General features: G+C 57.5%; 1 protein-coding gene across 4 annotated transcripts in view; it reads right to left on the bottom strand.

Moving 5' to 3' along the window:
* The window catches only part of AGRN (agrin), a 132,381-nt gene that overhangs the window by 70,980 nt on the left and 38,969 nt on the right, over positions 1-22,432 (bottom strand). For 2 of the 4 annotated variants that reach the window (XM_063353555.1, XM_063353556.1), the window contains exon 3: positions 11,055-11,075. The exons of the other annotated variants lie outside the window; for them this stretch is intronic. In XM_063353555.1, coding sequence (XP_063209625.1) covers positions 11,055-11,075 — 21 coding nt within the window. The remainder of the gene's footprint in view (positions 1-11,054; positions 11,076-22,432) is intronic. 4 annotated transcript variants of the gene reach the window in all.

The raw sequence follows: 22,432 nt of genomic DNA, 5'->3' as shown, positions 1-22,432 counted from the left end.
CTGCCCACGGTACAACGCATCTAGAGCACCGTGGTCTGCCGCCCCATTTCTAAGGCACCACGGCCCTTCGCAAACAGGCTGAGATCTTCCTCACCATGGAGGAAGAAAGCAGTTCTGGAAACTATGAACAAAACCCTGTGAGAGGAAGGCCCTCCGGTTACAGAGATACGCAAACACGAGCCTGGGCTGACTGTACACAGTTTCGGAGGTTGGTTTATCATCCAAGCCACGGGACAGGAGGATCTTGCGGCTTCCTCTGTCCCCCAGGCGCTGCGGAGGGGCTGTCTGTACCCTGCTGTGGCATGAGCAAGGCAAGGAAGGAGTCCTCAAACACCCGTCCCCGTGCTCGTAGGGCGAGATGAGCACTCTGGAGATGTGGCAGCGGGCAACCCCGCTGTGGTCTAACTGGGAAGCTCCCTGCAGAGAAGCTGCTTTAAGTTCCTCCTGTCTCCCCCTGCTCAGCACCAACCGGGCAGCTGCCGCAGCCAGGGGGGGAAGCAGAGCTTCCCCACGGCCACTGCTGGCGGCCACCACGCAGACCCAGGCCGTGGCATCGCCCCATGGCTCGGCAGCGCTCGCCTCTCCCACTGGGGTGTCTGGGTGCCGTGTCTCCGTGAGAGGCAGCTGGTCTGCCAGCGCCTCCGGCTGCAGGGACATCCTGGGGGGTGTCCAGATGGGCGGGCAGCAGCTTTCCCACCACACACTCCTCCAAAAGGCAACAACAACTTGAGATGGGAGAATAACCCTCGCTGGCGGCACGTATCCCCCCCTCCCAGCCCCAGCCTGCTCTTGCCGTGCTGCCCCTCCCTCCCTCACCTCACCAATTCACCTGGAGCCCGAGGGACACAAACACCAAACCGAATCCACCCACTCTCCCCCTCCGGCGGGGAGACGCAGAGGAGACTGGGTGGTCCTTTAGCGGGGCATCTCGGGCACCACGAGTCAGCGGGTTGCAGGGTCTCCTGGTGGGATTGGCGCAAGCTGCCCTAAGGCCGCACCACAAAGCCACGCTGCTCCTCTGCTAGAGACGTGGGCTGGGAGCATCCCGGGCGTCCGAGCACCTCAGGTACAACTTGCCAAGAGCAGCACAGGGAAGAAGAAAGTGGGAGAAGGGAAGAAAGAAATCCAAGTCACGTCCCAGACATTGCTCCTCTTTAAACCTGCATCGCTCCCTCCCCTCCCCGAGGACTCGCAGAACATGATCCCAGCTTGCTGCGAGGCACGGGCTGCATCCTAACCACCCTGCCAGGAGGAGAGCCCACGCCAGCAGGGTGCCTGATGGCCTCACGTCCGAGCAGTAAGGCAGATCGGCACGCACCCCGGGAGCCATCCTCCTCCCGACACACGCAGGGGCTGCGAAGAGCCCCCGAGAGCCCAAGCGCCATGAGTGCTCAGCGGGAAACACTCCACCAAGCCGCCTCTCCCAAGCAGATCCCTGCTAGGAACCCATCTCCAAAGCCCCCCCACAAGCAAAGCCCTCTGCCAGGCACAGTGCTGAGGAGCCAGGCGGAAAAGGGCTCCTCAGCCAGCACCAGAGGCCACCCGGCTGCCTCCTGGGACGTGCCACAACACCGCTCCCTTCACCAGGGAGGAGACATGGCTGAGCAAGTCCTGGCAACTGGACGGAGGCCCCCCCCCCCGCCTCCAACCCAGTATTTTTCCCTCAAAAGGCAAGCTCAATCCCTGCCACTGCTGCCCCATTTCCAGTACCCTCCCCAGCTACCGCAGTCCCCTGGGAATTTCTGGAGCATCACAAAAGAAGCCAAGACCTTCCCAAAAAAAGCGAGCAGAGTACCCTGGCTCTCTCCTTCACTTGGTCACCAGGTGGCCAGCTTGGCCTGGTCCTGCATCCTTCCACCCTGGAACAAAGGTGCCAAACTCCTACCCAATGCCTTGACCAGGGCACTGCCATGCTGATGCTGGTCCAGCAGCATCCCTCTGCCCCCCTGGCTTGCTCCGCACTCCCCCTCGGGTAGGGCGTCAGGGCCATGCTCCCCTGGCAATCCCAGCACACGCGGGCTAAGGCCAAAGGCTTGGAATAAAGAAAAAAAAAAAAATCCCAGAAGGGAAGCGAGGACATTTGCATCCTCCTGTGTGCATGTTTACACATGCAAATCAGCCACCGCACAGTCCTCCCTTTCTTCCCGGGTCTGCCAGGACTCTGTCCCCTCCAGCCATTTGGGGGCCACTTTGAGGGGCGGCACTGCCTCAGATCCCAACAGCCGCTGCGTCCTGGAGGAGGCAGGTTTCAGACTCCAGCACGGGCAGACCGGCTCATCCCCCTCTTGGGAAAGACCAAACACTTACACCTTTGCCCCTTGCGAGTCTTTCAGATGAGGCTTTATAAGCAGAAGTGCCATTTGCACCGGGGAGGCACCACACTTGCCTGGTCCATCCGTGTGGGCTGTTGGTTTTGTCCGTTATCCCGCCTCTCCCCAGAGCTGGCCGCATGGAGACATCCCTGTACAGCTCTGGCATTTCACAAATGCCTGCATCCTTTGGAGCCAGCTCCAGCACGCAGGGACAGCCAGGCTCCCCCCGCTCCCTCTGCAGACCATGCCCTTCCCTTTATGCTTCTGACACCAGCGCGTGAAGGACCAGGCAGGAAAATACAGCACGACCTGACAAGGTGAAAAAGCACATAAAAAGAGCCGCCTTTGGTCTATTACCTCGGCTCAGAAGTGAGCAGCTCGGAAAAGCTGGCCAGTGAACCCAGCAGCACCGGAGGCACATCACCAGCTCCAGGCCAGCCTGAAGTGGAAAGAGCCAAAGCACCCGAGACATGGGGACAGCCCAGTCCCTCTACATCTGGCTCAGTCCGAACTGGGACATCCCAGCCCCATCCCGCAGCTGGAACATCCCAACCCAGCCAGCCCCAGGCAGAGGGGACTCATCCCTCAGCCACGCCAAGGTTCCAGAGCAGTCCGTCCACCGCTCATCATCCCTGCTCTCGGCATTTCTCCCTTTCCTCCTCCTCGGGACTGGACACAGCCCGGCTGAGGCTGCAGGTGTTGGGAGGAGGGCCAGCCCCAGCAGGGTGCAAAAGGCAGAAAGTCACTGCGTCTGGCAGGGAACAAGAGGGAGGGACAGGGGACAGCGTAGCATCCCTCAGACACAGCTGCTATTCCTCTGCTACGGGCAAGAAATCATTATCACAGAATCACAGAACGGCCTGGGTTGGAAGGGACCTTTCAGATCATCGAATCCAACCATCCACCCAACTCTGACAAAAACCGTATCTCTAAGCACCACGTCTGCCTGTCTTTTAAACACCTCCAGGGCTGGTGCCTCAACCACTTCCCCGGGCAGCCTGTTCCAATGCTGGATAACCCTTTCAGTGTCAAAATTTTGCCTAATATCCAGTCTAAACCTCCTCTGGCACAACTTGAGGCCGTTTCCTCTTGTCCTATCGCCTGTTCCTTGGGAGAAGAGACTGACCCCCAACCTCTCTACAACCTCCTTTCTTTCAGCTCATCCATATTCCCCCCTCCCCGCCGCCCAGTTTTCTAAATGGAAGCGTTCAGTGCATCAAGGCCTCCGCGTGGTCACCAGCCAGTTTAAAGCCTGGTGCCACTAATGGGTCTGTTTCTGGGCTTTCACGGCGAGGATGTCACGGCTGCTGCCAAAACGCAGCAGGCGGGCAGGAGGGGCTGGGCTGGGTGCAGCTGGCCGCGCTCGGCGGGGGCAGGACCCGAGTTTTATCCTCTTGCTTCTGAAGCACGGAGCTGGCAGGAGGCACGTCCTCCGCATCGGCGCCGGGAGCAGCACGACCCTGCGTCTCTGCGCTGACCCCGCATGGGGGAGGCAGCGCCTGGGACCACGCGCCCTTCGGCCACCAGTTACTCGGGAAGGGGCAACACCAGCGGGAGACACCGCTTTGCTTTCCTTCCCCTGCCCGCTTCTGCCCACCAGACGCCAGATACCAGCCCGCGACACCGAAAAAAAAAAAATCAGTGCCGCTTTGGGACTTGAGTGACAGCTGTCAATCTCCCCCTCCTCCCCCAGCGAGAGACCTCGCGGAAGCCCCCAGCTCCTGCTGTTGCCAGGCTGACTCCCCACCTGGCTCCCTTCTCGCTAATCCTGTTTGGCAGGGAGCTAATTGGGATTTATCTGACAGCACCCAATGCCTAGAGAGCCATTTTGCGCTTCCTCCAGGGAGGGGGGAAGAAGAGGAGGAGGAGGAGGAGGGAGCCTGCAGAAGGTGTTTGCACATTCTCCCTTCCTCATCCCCTCCTGCAGTTTTACAGGCTAATTACCAGCATTACGGAGAAAGGAGCGGGAGGGGGAGAAAGTGGGGATTTTAATTATTTCATTTAACACTTGGCAGGACCCAGCTTGACTCCTGCTGAGCGGCGCTTGGAAATAAAGAGCTTTTAAACCTCATCAAATGGGAGACGGGGGTTGGGGCGGGGGAGAGTGGGTGCGGGAGATGGGGCTGGGGTGGCCAGCCTCGCGGCGAGGCTGGCGTGTGCGCTGGGAGCGGAAAGGGGGGTTAATTCACCCCATTCCCAATAAACAGCCATGCCAGGCAGCGCTGGACAAGGGGGGCCGCTTCTGAAGGGGATGGGGGGGAGTTCCCCACTTAATGGCTTTGTCCTGAAACAGCCCCCTCCTACCAGGCGACGCTGGAGCATTTTCCAGCCGCGTTTAGGGATGCTGGAGCATGGAGCACGTGCATCCTGGGAATACAGGTCACCCTCTCCCAGCACTGCGGGTCCTTCTCCGAGCTGGCAAACCACAGGCTGTGCCCAAGCTGAATTGCAGCTGCAAGACAGCCCCTCCGTTAACGTGTCCCCCCTACACGCACCACACAAAGCCCACCCTTCTTCCACCTAGCCGCCCACAGGCGACAGTGAATGCGGATTAGGAGGTCTCTGCCTCCTCCCTTAAAAAAAAAAAAAAAAAAAGGCAAAAAAAAAAAAAAGCAAGGTTTGCACACAAAACTCGGTATTCAGATGTAAAAGGACAGGCAGCAATAGGACGAGGGGCAATGGTTTAAACTAGAGCAGGGCAGGTTTAGGTTAGACATCAGGAAGAAGTTCTTTACACCGAGGGTGGTGAGACACTGGCCCAGGTTGCCCAGAGAGGTGGGGGAGGCCCCATCCCTGGAGACATTCAAGGCCAGGCTGGATGAGGCTCTGAGCAACCTGATCTAGTTACAGATGTCCCTGCTCACTGCAGGGGGGTGGGACGAGATGGCCTTTAGAGGTCCCTTCCCACCCAACACATGCTATGACAGGGCTGCTGCCCAAAAGCAGACACGCAGCAAAGCCAAAGCCACCCAGGGGAGGGAGGCAATGCATCTCAGCACCCACACAGCTCCCCGCTGTTCTGGCCAGGGAGCCCAAGCCCTCTTGGCCCAGCCCTGCCATCCTCTGCCTTCACAAAGGTAAACTTCTGCCCCGGGTCACCGCTCACACAAACTGCTGGTACCCGCAACTCCTGACTCCTACTACCCAGCCTGCAGGCTCCCAGGCAGCTGGGCTTGCACCCACAGCCCAAGAGGACTTTCCAGACCAAAGCACCGGGCTAGGGATGTCCTGCCTTCAGCGGCCGCTGCCTCCCCTCCCGCGTGGTTCCCAGGAGAACCACCGTTTCCCAGGGGAACCCCGTTGCCCGCTGGCTCACTGGGCTGTCAGGACAGCTGCAGGGCTCGCATTCAGGAGCGATGCTGAGAAGAGCATGCGGGCTGGAGAGATGCGAGCCAGGGTGATGCTGGGACAAAGCCCCCTCACGCCTGTCCCCTTGTGTTCTCCTGATGCTCCGAGGGTGTCCGGGGCTGGCTGTGTGGCCGCACAGACTGGAGGTGTGCTCCGAGCTGCAGCCCAGGCTGCGAGCCTGCAGCCCTCGGCTCCTCGGCGGGCTCACACTGCCACCTGCCGCTATCGCTAACCCAGCCGGCGGAGAGCCGAGCTGTGAGCCCACGGCATCTCCACTGCAAGCCCACGGCACCTCCGCCACGAGCCCACGGCACCTCCACCGACGGGGCATGGAGGGGGTGATGCCAGAGCAATACGAGGGTGATGAGGAAGGGAAGCCTCTCCCCTTGCTGGGGGACAAACGGACCCTTCAAACACCTCAGGGGCTACAGCCTGCCCCGAACTCAGGGTCTGCAGGAAAGATGGAGAGGGACTCTATCAGGGAGTGGAGCGATAGAATGAGGGAGAACGGTTTTAAACCGAAAAAGGGGAGATTTAGATGAGATATTAGGAAGAAATTGTTTGCTGTGAGGGCGGTGAGCCCCTGGCCCAGGTTGCCCAGAGAAGCTGTGGGTGCCCCATCCCTGGAGGGGTTCAAGGCCAGGTTGGACGGGGCTTGGAGCAACCTGGGCTGGTGGGAGGTGTCCCTGCCCAGGATGGGGAGCATGGAACTAAATGATCTTTAAGGTCCCTTCCAACCCAAACCATTCTATGAGTCTATAATTTACATTGTCCCGTGGCTACCGTTTCCCAGAGACACCATCAACTCCCTCCCGCAGAGGAAGGGCCTCGCCTGACTACTGGAGTGGCTGAGAGGGAATCGTCCGAGCCTTCAGCCTCTCCGTGTGCCGACGGAGTTGGCTGAGCTGTAAGACATCGCTTCTGCCAAGCCTCTTCCAAACACACACCAGTTGCTTTGCAAGCTGATGTAAACTCGCTCATCTGCAAGGGGGCGTGAGGATCAGCCGGTGTGGCAGCGTTCCTCGAGGATGTGACAACATAGAGGGGGTGCAAATAGGAAAAAAACAGTAGAAAACAAATGATGAAACAAAGCTACAGCACATTTCTGGAGCAAACACCCCACAGGCTAAAATTAGAGTGTATCCCTGGCGCTCCGGATACCTTCCCACCAGGAAAGCAGCTGTCACCGGAGTGCTTCCAGACAATGAATGACATCCTTCGGCAACGGGGACAGGAGTATGCCTCATACTGGGTCTGCCCGGAAAACCAGCATTGGCTGGAGTTGGGGTACTGCCAGTGACCTCACTCGGGCCTCAGAGTCCTAAAATCACATCAGCGGAGCCAAGCTAGTGAGAAAACACATCATGCAGAGAGCAGGAAAATAAACATACCTCAGTTAAGTAAAAGAAAGTAAAAACACCTCAATTCCAACCCACGCCAGGAGCTGAGCAGTGGCGGCGGGGTGACTCCGGAATGGCCAGCACGAATCCTGCGCGAAGGCGAGACATCCCGCCAGCAGCATCCCTTTGCCGCGCGCCGGCCGTACAGAGTGCTGCAGGCAGAGGGAGCGCTGGCAGCAATATTCAGGGAAGGAAAAGGGCCTGCCAGCCTTCAACCAGAGCTGCTCCAGAGAGCAGAAGCCGAACGCCACCCCTCGGGGCAGCTCTCTGCCATCTCCTCCCAGCCAGGGTTCCGCAGGGGAGCACCCGCTTGCTCCCAGTTCAGCCGGACATCTCAAGCTGCTCCCAATCCTGGACCGAGAACCGAGTGGCGCCAGCCAAATGCTCCCAGTGCACCTCTCCCAAAAGGCAGTCCGGCCACAAGAGAGCCCGCATCGGCTAGAAATTACACCTGCGCCCTCAAGTGATGCTGCGCCAGCCAGCACCAGTGCCCGCCATGGGGACAGGGCACGGGGCTCCCAGCGAGCGGCTCGGCCGTGGCCGTGTCTGACACCCGTCACAGCCAAGAGCATCAGCCCCGGGCTCTGGTCCAAGCCGAGCTTTGTTAACCGCTTCCCATAAAGCGGACAAACCACAGGCGGTGCGAGACAGGCCTCCTGGGAAGGCGCAGAGCCAGACTTACCAGCGTGGCATCGTCCCCCGCCACGGCGCAGGGGGGGGAGATGCAGCCCGTCGCCTAGCTCCACGGCGGCGCGGCGCAGACAAACCCAGGGCAGGCTGCGTCCCTGGGGAGAGCAAAACCCCTCCGAGCTGCGCGGTGAGGTGAAAAGAGAGAGAGCTGCAAGCATGTCATTAGAAAGGAGAAAGGAAAGACGGCCGGCGCGCTCCTCGGGGAGGAGGGCAGCTGCTCCAGTCGGATCGGGAAGGCAGGGACAGCCGCAAACGCCTACGGGATGGAGAGGAAGGGAAGGGACACCCTCTCCTCTGACCACCTACGGTCCCGCTCGGGGACCGCTCGCAGGCACTGTGGAGGGGCCTGAACGTCGGATGGGGACGCAGCAAGGGGGAGCGGGCAGCCCCGGGGACCCAGAGCCTTTTTTCTCCTGCCCACTTGTTGGCTGGGAGAGCCGAAAGCAGGCGGCGTCCAGCTCTCGCGCTGTCAGCCGCAGACGGCTGGAAACAAAACGTTTGTGCCGGTGGTGAAAGCAGCGACCAGCACCCAGCCGGTGGCACCCAGGAGGAGAGCGGAACGCTCTCAGCTCGGCTGATGCACCTCAGAAGCGAGAGGCACGGAAGCATTAACCGGCAGGGGATGCTGTCGGCTTGGATTGCTTCTCTCCTCGCTCCTCCCGGAGCCAGAGAGGCCCAGGGTCCAGGCCAGGAGCAGGCGGCTTTCAATAAAACTTTTATGTTCCTCTGTTCCCCCTCCAGCGCCTTTGCAGCAAGGGCACACGTCCAAGCACGCCCTTCGCCTGCCCCTCCCGATCTGCGCGCTACAGTCTATATATTATACATAATGAGGGGCACAAAACAGGGAGGAAATACAGCAGCAATGGCTTTAAACAGCTCACCGGCCGCAGCTGGTCCAGTCCTGGCGGGACTCCCTTTTCCTCGGTTCAGCGGGGTTTGTCACAGCCGGCCGTGACGCCCAGACCAAGGTGAGCTGAGCCGCCCCGGCTCCGTCCTGGCCCACATCGCACCCAAAAGCCAGCTCTTATCCAACAATACATGCGTGTGGGTCAGCGGCGAACCTAAAGGGCTCAAGATGAGCACAGTGCGGGCGGAGGAGCAGCCCCAAAAATCAAAGCTGGTGCAGAGAAGCGGTTGGATACCTCTACAGCCAGCCCTGGGTACACGCAGGGGACAGCTGCCTTGTCCATGGCAAGCACAGACCTGGGACCACTTGCCACGGCAGAGCGGGAGCCCGGGCACACTGGAGAGGGGCAGCAGCACGGGGAGACGCCGTGCTTGCCCCATCCTCCGTTCACACAAAGGCTGGTGCATGCAGGGGGAGGGCGCGAGATGAACCGCCAGCCCCAACCGCATGCCAAACGCCTTCCTCACATACGCTCCGTATCCACAGCCACCAAACAAAGGAGCTCGGCCACGAGGCTCCCGGGATGCCAGGATTCCCAGGCACCGGGGATCACGGGGAAGCAGGCACCCAGCCAGCCCGCAGCCACGGACACCCTCACCCGCCAAGGGCTGCTCTCGCCAGCTGGGGCACGCACACGGTTTGTTTTAATGACTGGGATTCACTGTTTAAAACAACTGTCTGTGCAGATGACGGCTGAGGAGGAGACGAGCCACAGTGCAAGGCAAGTGAGGGGACAGAGGAGCAGGGACAGGAATACCTTGGGGGCTTTACCCGTGCCCACACTTCACTTGTTTTTGCTAGAAAGATGCCCAGAATGGTCTGTGGTGTGTTTGCCCCACACCTGCAGCTTCACAGCTCAGCCGGCACAGCGGGGGCACACACAGCCCCTGCCCTCGACCTGCTGCCAGCAATCCCAGAACGGTGGGGGTTGGAAGAGACCTCTGGAGATCACCCAATCTCACCACCTCCCAGAGCAGGGTCACCCACAGCAGGTGGCACAGGAACGCCTCCAGGCGGGGTTGGAATGTCTCCAGAGACGGAGACTCCACCACCTCTCTGGGCAGCCTGTGCCAGGGCTCTGCCACCCTCACAGCAAAGAAGTTCCTCCTCGTGTTGAGATGGAACTTCCCATGGTCAAGTTTGTGCCCGTTACCCCTTGTCCTGTCGCTGGGCACCATTGACAAGAGCCTGGCCCCATCCTCCTGACACCCACCCTTGAAGTATTTATAAGTGTTGATAAGATCCCCTCCTTAGTCATCTTTTTTCCAGACTGAAGAGACCCAAATCCCTCATCCTTCCTTCATCAGAGAGGTGTTCCAGTCCCCTCAGCATCTTGGTAGCCCTTTGCTGTCCCCTCTCCAGCAGTTCCCTGCCCTTCTTGAACTGGGGAGCCCAGAACCAGACCCTGCGCTCCAGATGTGGCCTCCCCAGTGCAGAGCAGAGGGGGAGGATGACCTCCCTCCACCTGCTGGCCACACTCTTCTTGATGCCCCTCAGTATGCCATTGGCCTTCTTGGCCACAAGGGCCCATCGCTGGCTCTCATGGTCATCTTGTCGTCCACCAGGACTCCCAGGTCTCTTTCCACAAAGCTGCTCTCCAGCAGGTCACCCCCAACCTGTCCTGGTGCAGGGGGTTATTCCTCCCCACGTGCAGCACCCTGCAGTTGCCCTTATTAAATTTCATAAGGTTTCTCTCCACCCAACTCTCCAGCCTGTCCAGGTCTCGCTTTATGGTGGCACAGCCTTCTGCTGCGTCAGCCACGCCCCCCCCCAGCCTTGTATCATCTATCCCTTCATCCAGGTCATTGACGAATATATTGAACAGGATGCTCTGCCCTCCTTCATTAACTGCATCACGTGCGGCCACAACCCGCCCCCCCCCAGGCCAGCACAACAGCCAAACCCGGCCACTTTACCCCCAGTATGAGCTGGGGCAGTGCTTTCCCCACCCTCCCCAGGCAGCTGGTGATGGTGAGAGGCTGAGGATGGAGTTGGACATGAGACAAGCACTAGGTGAGAGGTGTTCTTAGATCACAGTTTTTGGTGCCGCACCAGCCGGCACTTGCTCTGTGCCAGGACAGCCGCAATCCAATTGAGCCCAGGCAACGCTATCAGGCCGGGCAAGGTGTAAGCAGCGGGGAAAAGCAGTTTTTCAAACTGTGATCTAAAAGCAATAGCTCCCTTCCAGGCACACCAGAGTGCACACCCTCTGCAGCCAAGAGGCCGCGGGGATGGGTGCGCCTGTTCCCACCTCCGGAAGGTTTCTATTGCTCCAGCACATCCTGGGTGGATGGAAGAATGACACGGACTAGCCAGCGAGTCTGATGGTGGATGGAAAAAATGGTTTTGGTTTTTTTGGTTTTTTTTTTTTTTTTTGCATGACACACCACCACTTACCAGCAAGAAGCTTCCTATGTTCTTTAGAAAGCAGGGGAGGGGGAGGAGAAAAAGGAGAGAACAAAACAGTTAGAAACAAGAAAACAGCCAGCTAACCCAAAGCTTTCCTCCCCTCCCCCAACCCCCTCCTCCAATGCTCCACGATCCCCACCACCTGGGGCAGCTTCCATCCATCTCTTCCAGCCCTTTCCAGGCAGCATTGGGCACTAGCTCCCAATTCACCCCAGAAGACCATGGCTGGATCGCTGGCCTTCTAAGCCCATTGATTTAAACACGTTTTCATGGCACAACGGGCTCCCAAATCTCCAGATATCCAGGAAACAGCAGGAGCCTGCTGTTCCTGATGGTATTCCACACTGCAACAGCACAACAAGGTAAAAAGCAGGGAGCCTCCGAACCTGACCACTAAATATGCGCCAACGGCAACAAGAAGAACCCCATCAGGAACATCTGGGGCACCCAACACAAGCTTGCCGGATCAGATACTGCAGCTGATTTGATCCACGGAGAAGCCTGCACTCTCTCCTTACAAGGACGACTGAAGGAGGTCCTGGGGAACGTAACAAGCGCAGCCGAAGACTCAGAAGCCAACACGCACTCGCTGCTAAACTTCACGGGTTGCCTTGTCAACAGATGATTTTTCTGAAACCAACCTCACAATTTGGGAGTATTCAGGCCCCAAGCCTGGAGCTACGCGCAGCCACGCCAGCTTCCCGGTGCAGCCTGCCAAGGGTCAGATGTTTCCCATTCAGCTCAAAGGGGCACATCCTTTACCCATCGCAGCTTGATGGGTACCCACCTCCCTACCCAAACGCGTCACCTGGGCTGGAACTACTTTTGAAGGCTAGGAAACCAGAGCGCAAGATGAAACGAGGTTCCCAACACACATAATGAAAGGTTAACAGTTAAACGGCTGAGCATTTTAATAGTTGTTATGGAGCACAGCTTATTTATCTGTAACCTATGGCAGTACAGAAGTCCTGTAACCATTATGGCATTCATTCTAGATGCCTGTGGAAATTGGAGCTGCCGTCACAGCCAGGTCTGTGTCCCACCAGGACATGGGTATCTCCTAAACCGACATGCAACTCTTAACCCCTCTTTTCTATTCCCCCCCAAAACGGCTCTGTCTCCTCGCGGGACCACACATTCGCTACCAGATAGTTAAGAGCGGGGTGGAATTTGGAATACACGGTGCTTTTCTCAGGCTGGATGCTCAAAGGCTGCTGCCAGAGGACAGACACTGAGCCCCAGGGGAAGCACGGCCAGAAGGGTGGGATGCTGGGGACGGAGGTGGGTGTCCCCAGGGAAAGGGAGGGTGGTGCCGGGCCACACAGCAGAGGAAACGGAGGAGGAGGAGAAAGGCAAGGATGCAGCTGGAACTGAGATCCTCACCCGCTGCCCCGGTACCCGGGCTGAGGGGCGCTGAGGCCTCCCCCCGTGCTCTGCATGCCACGTTAGCAGCGGCTCCCACAATGGGCTGCGGGACATGGGTAATGCGACACTGTGAAGAGTCCTGACAGCTCACTGAGACTATTAGGGGAAAAAAACAAAGTGAGCATTGAGGGCTGGAGACGGCCCCATGCCAAGGAAGTGACGTGCAGCCTTCTCCATTGGCAACCGGGAGCCCTCTCAGCTCTGAGCTGTTGGGAGATGCAGGGAAGAAAGGAAGAGGGGAAAACAGCTTAAAAATATCCCAGAGCAGCGCAGTTATTTTGGGGTTTTAATTTATAAAAAGAGGAAGAAAAACAGAAAGGAAAGCCAAGCCCCCATGGCCAGCTCTGGTGCAGATGAGACATTAGTGTCTGGCTGCAGGACAGCAGCACTCCCTCCCTTCCTTTGCTCTGATGCCTTTAAATTAAAATGACGTGGATTGTGCTATCTCCATCACGTCCTTTTGTCACCGCGCAGAAGAAACTGGTAGGACTAGAGGGAATGGATTAAAACTAGAGATGGGGTGATTCAGATTGGACGTTAGGAAGAAGTTCTTCACCATGAAGGTGGTGAGACACTGGAAGAGGTTGCCCAGGGAGGTGGTGGAAGCCCCATCCCTGGAAGTTTTTAAGGCCAGGCTGGACGGGGCTCTGAGCAACCTGATCTAGTGGGAGGTGTCCCTGCCCATGGCAGGGGGGTTGGAACCAGATGATCTTTAAGGTCCCTTCCAACCCTGACAATTCTGTGATTCTATAAATGGCTCTCCTGGGCCCCTGGACAGCACGGTCTGGGGTTGCCAGGGGGAATGGAGCCCACCTCCTCTTACTCTGCTACCCCTTCTTGCCAAGGCAGCATCTCTGGCGAGCCCTGCTGCCGGGGGGAAAGGAAGGCACGAGAGCAGCAGCAACGCCTCTGGGACAGAAGAACAGACCTAGTTTTGCCACCGTGCAGGGAGGGGTCAGGGGCGTTCAGGCACAGAAGCCCTGGGGACACGGCGTGCTGAGTCGGGGTCTCTACAAAGCGGTCTGCCCAGCGCGTTTCAGGGGATTCAACACGACCACCCACCCTCGCCAAGGGAAAGGAGGTGACCGCGGGTGCAAGACAGAGGCAGTCACTGCAGGGAGCAGCGTGGGCAGCCATTAGGCGCTGCGTGTTTTGGGGGACGTTCCCGCCGAGCAGGGGAAGTCTGGGGCCCCCCCACCCTGGCTGCGCGGGTGCGAGGTGGCTCAGCCCGGGCGGCGTGGCAGGGAGCCAGCAGCTCCCCGATGGCGGCAGCCGCCGCACAGCACGCGGTCACACATCATTTACCGCGCACGCAGCGCTCCTCACCCCGAGCAGCGCAGCCCCGGCACCCCGGGGAAACCCCCCTGGCAGGGCACCATGTCACTCCACCGCGCTCCAGCAGACCACATCCCCCCCGGGGCGCAGAGGGCAAGTGACATGCCCAGGGCCACTGAGTGAGGATCCGCGGCAGAGGTGTACGGCGCACACGGGAGAGAGGGCAAGTTGGAAGCAAAGACCTTGTTTCCCATGTGCCAAAGCACGGCATTCCCAAAGCAGCACCTCCTCTTTCAGGTCCCCCCACGGCACCATAAGGCGTGGAGACCCTCGGGTCCAGCTGGGGCTTTGTGCTGGGTAGAAAAGTGTCACTTCTGCCCACTCCAGCAACTAAAGCTTTCATATGCAGATACCAAAACCTGATGTTCACTGGGACTGTAACAGCAGCTGCTTTTCAGAGTCCGGGGAAAACCGGGAGGAGCAAAGATGGTGACAAAGAGAAGATGAAGTTGCCTGGCCAAGACCCCCGCAGAGCTGCCAACTTCAGTGCTGCAGCCCTCAGGAAATGGGAACTGCAGCATTGGAGCACCACGACAAGAGCCACGAGTGCTGCTTCAAGCCCAAAGCCCACCTGGCTGCAGAACAACGGGGAAGAGCACATGGGATGAACTCCACATGGATGGAGAAGCGGGTCAGCGTCCCCTGTGGGTGCTGGCAGCTCTAGTTTACGGGTGGGGAACAGAATCCCAGAAGGGTTAAGGGACTTGAGACGCACCCACTCGGGCTGGCGTTGCCCCAGCAAGACTGAACGCTTGACCCCGTGGAGTCAGAAGTCGTCTGTGACTCACGGAGGTCCCCGAGCCCAAGGCGGCCCCGCACCGCTCTTCTGCTCAGCAACAGCCAGCCAGGCACCCACGCAGCCCTGCTCCAGCGCCAAGGCCACCCGACAGAGTCCCGGACAGCCCAGCACCTCCCCACACCCGCTGACCTGCAGAGCCTCCACCCCACGGCTCCTGCTCCTTCTTCCCAAGGCTCGGGACGTAACGCCAGCCCGGCTGGGTGCACGCATTCCCCTCTCTCGTTTTTTAGAACAAAAGTGCAATTGAGATGAGTAACCCCGGAGCCTGACCTGCCTTTCAACTCCAGCAAATTTCACTGGGCTTTGATTTCCCCTTCATCGTGCCGTGGCTCAATGCGGCAGCTGTTGACATCAAGAAGGGGAAAATAAGTTTGTTTTGCTATATATTAAATAAAACAAAAAGGAAAGGAGAGCAGGAAGCTCTACTCCAAGGTCAGGCACTTGACTGCAGAAAGTTATCCTGGACAGAAAGACAGCTGGAGCAGGGGAATAAACTCGAGCTTTGCAGAGAAGCAATGAGGAGCGGGACGCTGGTGCCGTGCCATTCCACGCCTGCGGAGCGCAGGCCAGGCACGCAGCCATGGCTGGAACAATGCAGACCTATCTCTCTGGAGCACCCAGGACATGCTTTTTGAGTTACTCCTGGAGGAGCTGAGCCATTACATCATGAAAAGTGGTACTTCTGAGAAACCACGTGTGTCTTGGACAAGTCACCCAACACAGCTGTTGAAAGGCCGGAACTATCTCCTGCTTAACAGCTCAGTTCCTGAGATACTCGACCAACGCATATGCCAGACCGTTTCCCAGAAAGCAGAATTTTCCAGTCAGAAGAACTCACCAAGGCAAGCTGTGGGGAAACCCTGCCTGGAGATCTCAACCTGAAGAGGAGGGAGGACCTGTGAGTTGGCCCTTCCAGAAAGACCCCCTCTAACCCAACATGGGCTCTATACAGGACAAGAGGGTTCCTCTGCGAGTCTTCCTCTGAAGCAGGAGCCCACATTGTGCTGGTGAAGGACATGGGCATGGACATCACCCACCTGCACCCCAGGTGCACCCAGACAGTGCACCCAAGGGAGGAAGCTGGACCACCTGAAGAGCCGAGCTCTGAGGAGCCAGGGAGGATCCTTGAAGAAGTTCTTTACGCTGAGGGTGGTGAGACACTGGCCCAGGTCGCCCAGAGAGGTGGGGGAGGCCCCATCCCTGGAGACATTCAAGGCCAGGCTGGATGAGGCTCTGAGCGACCTGATCTAGTTACAGATGTCCCTGCTCACTGCAGGGGGGTGGGACGAGATGGCCTTTAGAGGTCCCTTCCCACCCAACACAGTCTATGATTCTGTGATCCCTGATGGATCCCAGGAACCCAACAGCACCATGTTTTCTTTGCCCTCACGCTAATGTCCCCGATAAGCCTGTCAGTGAGGTCCAGGTTGGACTGTCTCATTCCCAAGGAAACAAGCCAAGGGTTCCCACGCCACCTTCCCGCTGCTCGGCGCACAAAAGCAACCCAGACTTCCTGAAATCCCTCTCTCCGTCACCCTCCCTACTGTTTCCCTGCATCCTGCTCCGAGGCCACACTCTGGACTGAGATAACAAGGCACTCGGCTGCCAAAACCAGCAGCCAGAGGGGCCCGGGCTCCACGCAAATCTGCATTCAAACAAAGACCTGAACTGAACCATCAGAAACCGGAGCTGAAGCCCCTGCGGCTTGGGGTTACCTAATCCACGTTAAGGCCAGCGTGGGATCTCTGGAAGAGCTCTGGGGACCGGGAATCGAGGTCCCGCTGGAAGCCAGGGGCACGTAGGCACCCGTCTCCCAGCCGGCAGTGGGGCTGACAGCTCAGCCCCGCAGGAACGGGCGGTTCTGCCGCACCTCCGGCATCCAACGACCCCGACGAGGGGCTGGAGAAAGTCAGAATAGCCAGTTTCCATCAATTTAATATTGAATCCCTACGCAAAGAAACAAAACCCAAGCAATCACACGTTAAAAAAAAAAAAAAAAAAAAAGAAATTTCTCCATTGGCACTTAATCAAGAAATTTTCTTAAGTCTGGGGCATCCAGCCGTCCCTGCATTTGTAAATTACACACTAATTAAACACATTACACTCTCTCAAAAAAAAAAAAGACATATCAATCAATTGGCATGCGATCAGCATCCAATAATTGCTGCTGCTGAAATTCAGCCTCCCCGGAGAGGTGCAATTTTCTGCGTTAATTGTTTAGGTTTGGCAAGCGAGATGGGAGCTTAACGAGCAGCCCAACTGCCACCTTGGGAGGAGGGTGCTGCTGGAGGGAGAGGAGGAGGCAGGGATTTTCCCACCTTCCTCCATTCCCAAGCTCCGATGAGCCAGTCCCCAAAAAACACTGCCAGAATTGAAACCAGATGTGTAGGAAGTGTCTCATTAGCAGTAATTGCTTTGCAAGGATTTGAGGTTTCCCCTCTGTGCCACCACCAAACACGCTTTTAAGAAGCTGCCGTGGGTTGGGTACTGGGACGCGCTGGTCGGGGCAGGGAGAGGGGGGAGGAGGAGGAAAAAACCCACAGGGCAGAGTCTCTACTACACTAACATTTTTATTGAAGCCAGGGAAAGTTTATTCAGCCCGGGCTGGCTGTAGGCACCAGCACGTCGAGCGGCAGAGGATCACCGCTCGGGCAGATTAAGCTGAAAAAACTCAGCATCTCGAACCCTCTCTTTCTCGACTGCGGCTCATCACGGCCAAATGATTCGTGAAATAGCCTCATGATTAGCTCCCTTGCACCCTCCCTGCTTTCAGGAGAGGGGGGAAAAAAACCAGGCACGAGACACTGCAGGAACTCGTCTCCTTCCCCACAACTCGAGGCTGATTAGAGGATCTGGCAGGGACTCTCGGCTGCCCTAACCCATCCATCCCTGCTTATAATTTTACCCGTGGAGTGATTTTCCTTGGATTACAGGGCTGAAGCCAGAGCAAATCAAAGGCAAAGACACAAATAAGAACAGGTCAATCAGGTCCTCGCACAGAACTGCGGAGCTGGTTCTGTTCTCCGGAATGAGGAGACCCAAAACCAAGGCAGGATAGCCACGAGCCGCCTCAGGGACCGGACCAGCCCCCCGCTACTCAGCCCTTGGCATCGAGAGCCACTATTTCCTCCATGCTGCACCAGTTTCCCCCCGTCAGGTGACAACTTACCACCTATTCATTTTACTAAATCATCCCTTAGGCTGAATTTCAGCTTCTTCAAACAAAAGCGCGGGCAGAACCTCTTGGTTTGTAGCAGGCTATCTTCATAATTCTGCCTTCCTGCACCCCACGCCAGCTCTGAGGGAAGAGGAGGGTGGTTGAGCAGCCAGCACGCCGTACTGCTGCCCTCCACGGCCGGTCCCATCCCCTGCCGGGGGGCCGAGCTGGCCCGCAGACCCACAGCCCCCGCTGAGGGGACCTGGGGTTTATTATCCCGAGAGAGAAAACCCTGGGAAGCAGCTCCTCGTGCTCTCAAACCACACCAGAATCACCCCCGATGCATCCCTCAGCGAGGGGAACGTGCTACAAAGCCGAGCGGGAGAGGGTGTTGCCTGCCGCACGCGGGACGATGTTCACCAGCGCCTTTGTCGCCTCGCTAGAGACGGGGGGAACCCATGCCCAAAGCGAATTCCCTGTCCCTACAACCCGGGTCGCGTGAGGGACCCCAGACCCAGCTGGGGTGTGCTCCCAGTGGGAGACCCTTACTGTGGGACCTCTCTTTCCCCCCCGTTCCCTTCTCCAGCCCGTGCCAGACAAAGGACCCAGTCTTTGCTAGACATAAACTAACTGTAACAGCCACCCCCGGGGCCAGGGTGGAAGAGCGATTCGAATGTCAAAGGAGGAGTAGGCACCCGCATTATTTTTGGTGAGACGAGCATAATGGAGAGCCTGCAAATCTCCCCTATTCCTTGGGCTCCTTTCTCAAGTCCCTTTAGCACGCTGTATCCCCTCCTAACGCCAGCAGAGCTCAGATGGCAGTCTCCGGGGCTAAGACAATAGCTGCTTATGTTCTAAACCGGCGCTGCTTTCTGGGAAGGGAGCCAGGGCTGGCAGCTCTCAGCAGCGGGGAATAAAAGACGTGTTTGTGCTACGGAGCCCCTCCGCACCAGTGGGGCACCCTCAAAGGGAGGCAAGGCATCAGCCGGCCGGGGAGCCGAAAACAGAAACGCCGACAGATGCCCTGGGCTCAGCCAGAGGAGAGCGAGAAAGACCACAGGAGCTAGAAGCAAGCGTCTCCTTGAAGGAAGCGAGCTGCGCAACCAGCAGCAAGCAAGGCACGGGCAGACGCACAGCATCCCCCCCACACACACACTCCAAGAGCTCCGAGAGCCAGGACCGCAGCGCGTCGGGCTGCTCCAATGGGTGGGAACGGAGGATGCTCTGAACAGCGGGGCCACTGGAAGGAGGAGGCAGGGTCACGGCAGAGCACCGGCGCAGTCCCCACGCCGAGAGCAAGCTGCATCTCAGCGGGTCCCGGCTGAAAGCGAACAAGAGGGATGTCGGCTGCACGGCGAGGAGCAGGCTCCGGAAGCAGGGTGACAGCCCTGTGTTTCACCAGCCATTTCTTCACGCTCACTGCTGCCGAGCCTGAGCACGCGGTCCCTGGGGATCTCCTTCTTGGCAGCGTGGCACTCTGAACGCCTGTACTGTGGGCTGGACGACAAGAATGTCCTTCGCTTCCCTGAGAAGTGTCTGGAGAGGCAGAAGGTCCCACCACAGATGTCCTAGTGGTACCCAGGCCCTGGCAGCAGCAGACCAGACCCACCTGAGAGCTTGAACGTGGCTCTGACTCTGTCACGCCTTGCACAGAGCTGGCCAGGAGGTGGTGAAACCGCACACTTGTCCTCTTCACCATCACGGCCACTTCCTCAGCGGGATGGAAAGCCCACCACAACGGGGGCATCCCCACTGGGCTGCTGCCCTCTGTGGAAGGGCCCAGGGCCAGAGCCACGGGCCGGCATCACGCTCGGAGCAAGCCACGGCCTGGCTCATACCTGCCTGTCCCAGGTCAGAAAGTGGAAAGGCGTTTCTCAGGGCAGGACTGTGTCCCCTGCCACCAGCCGGGGACACGCAGCTGCTAACAGAGGTATGGCGCGGAACTGGGGAAGCTAAAAGCACAGGGAACCTTCTCACACGGGCAATTTTCTGGGTTGAGCAGCAAGCGCCAGCCTGCAACCCCATCAGCTGCCCAGGATGGATACTGTCCCCCACGTCCTTGGTGACACAGCCTTTTGCCCCACCGGGCTCTTTTGGTACCTCTAGCGTGCCCCGGGCAGTACATAACTCATTTCCTGATACCCTTCCTCCTCAGCACTGCTGTCAGATGCAATCACCAACACCAGTGCCTTTAAAACGCCCCTGTTTCACTGCAGTGGAACAAAAATGCAAATCAATTAATCTAAAAAATAAAATAAAATCTCAAACTGGCCTCTTATTTTCCTTTCTTTTTATGAAGCTCTAAAGTTGCTTTTCGACTGTCCTGAATAATTGAAGTTAACATGAAAATTTAAAGTCTTTCAAGATTTCATTAAAATTCATTCTCTTTCCCTTTGGAGAATTGTCATTGCCAGAGTCCCATGTAGGGCAGACAGCACACGTGGCTGCCCGCGTTCACAGCATTTAACTCCCTTCTCTCTGGCTAAAGAAAATTCTCTCTCCATCGTTTAATGGAGACCCTGAAATAACATCCTTCGCTGCTCCCCGCCATCGGCCTACTAATCCCGCTCCCACCCGATTCCAGCACAAATCCCGCATTTACTCGACTGCCTCAGCCGGCAGCTGCCCTCCTCCTTCCTAAGGGTGAACTGGAAAGGTTGGAAAGGACCTTCGGAGATCATCCAGTCCAACCCCCGGACAGAGCAGGGTCACAGGCGGGTTTTGAATGTCTCCAGAGACGGAGACTCCCCCACCTCTCTGGGCAGCCTGTGCCAGGGCTCTGCCACCCTCACAGCAAAGAAGTTCCTCCTCATGTTGGGATGGAACTTCCCATGGTCAAGTTTGTGCCCGTGGCCCCTTGTCTTGTCACTGGGCACCACTGAGAAGAGTCCGGCCCCATCCTCTTGCCCCCGCCCTGTAGCTATTGATGAGCATTGCTGAGATCCCCTCTCAGTTAATGTCCCCCAGGAGACCATGGGCCTTCTTGGCCACAAGGGCACACTGCTGCCTCACGGCCAACTTGTTGTCCGCTGGCCAATTAAGTTTCTCATGAAGAGAGCGCCCCTAACCCAGGAAACCCAAGACAAATGGCAACGTTTTTAGAAACGTGTATTTTTCAAACTGCAGGACTCCAAGTTGTCTTTAAAAGGCCAAAACGTGCCTCCCCCTCATCCGCAGCGCAGAAGGGGTGGCCCTTGGTTAGGCCATCAGATAACCTCACGCACAGAAGGAAAACAGCAGAGACCAGAAAACACAATTAAAGGCTAGAGCTGGTGTTAAGCGCTCTTAAAATGACGATGATGAGGCCCATCAAACCCTGGTGGGCTTTTCAGTGCGAGCACCCCCGGCCGCTGCTCCGGAGGCTGTGGGGAGGGGGTCAGGTTGCCTATTAAATCACAGCAGCGGACTGGAGGCACTGTTACCAATTACACGTTATAACCTTCGGCGAAGCTCTCCCAATTTACCCCACTTGACCAACTGACCCTGAAGATTTGGAACAGCCTCTATAAATCCTATTGATCTTTACCGAAGTCAAACCCCACATGGGTTTGGTTTCCAGAAGGGAAGCTACCAGGCAGCGAGAGTGTTGTACTCGCACTGACCATTAACCTCACACTTTCCTTTCAAGCGTAAGCTGACCCTTTTCTCCTCTCGGCAAAGGAACGAGCTGGCACTTCAGAACAGACATCCGCTGAAATAATCCTCCCAGCAGCAATACTAGCATTGAATGTTCACTTCTCCGCACATTTATTCTTGCGTATTCCCTACGAGGAAAACCACTGTCCCTCCTGGTGCAAGGAGAGCCAGGGCAGAGGCTGCCTTCCCTCTTGGGGCTCTCTTCTTGCAGGGGGGCTGGTATATCCCCTCTTCCGAGAAGATGTAACAAGGAGCAAACTACAGCCATCGTGCCCAGCAGTCAGTGCCAAAGCTAAGGACGACGGCATGAGTCCAGGCAAAAGACAGGACATGGGGCAAGGATGCAACGCTCCGGTCCCCAGGGCATTTCCTCCTGATCCACCAAGTCCAGCACACAAGCAACTAGGAAGAGAAGACCTGAAGCAGGACATCTCCCACTACCGGGAGATCTTCTGGACGAGGAGCGGCAAACCGCAAGAGATTTATAGCCCTTTCTAGGTACCTGATGTACTTAAGGGTGCAGCAAAATCTCAGAGACAGATGCCTGGATGCAGAATAGCCTCCCGCTGCGAACTGTGGTGAGCAAACAGGGCTATTCTAAGGGATCATTAGCATGAAAGGAAACAGGCTGGGAGACAGCATGGCACAAAAGCCCACAGCCAGGTAAAGCAGGATTAGAGAGGCAGCAGCCAGTCATTCCAAGAAAACAAGTTTCGGGCCAGCACCAGAGGCCGGCAGAGCTGGCAGCAAAGTTCAGTGAAGGACTTGCGGCTGCCCGCTCCAGAGCCTTAGGGGTAAAGCAAGGACAAAAAAACCCAAATAAACCTCATTAAAAACTGCCCCCTCCCTACTCCTCTAAGCCACCATACTGCTGGTGGCACAAAGCCTGAGAGTATCCAATGGCACTAGCTCCCTTCTGCTTCAGGGCCCTGCAACTCACGGCATTTCCTCTCGCCAGCCCCTAACACGCTCTCCTGCGGGACTGCCGCAGAACTCGAAAGGCTCTGCATCATT

This window comes from Chroicocephalus ridibundus, chromosome 16, assembly GCF_963924245.1.
Source record: "Chroicocephalus ridibundus chromosome 16, bChrRid1.1, whole genome shotgun sequence".
NCBI lineage: Eukaryota > Metazoa > Chordata > Aves > Charadriiformes > Laridae > Chroicocephalus > Chroicocephalus ridibundus.
The sequence above is the reverse complement of the archived record's forward strand: the minus strand, read 5'-3'. Positions and strand labels throughout refer to the sequence as shown.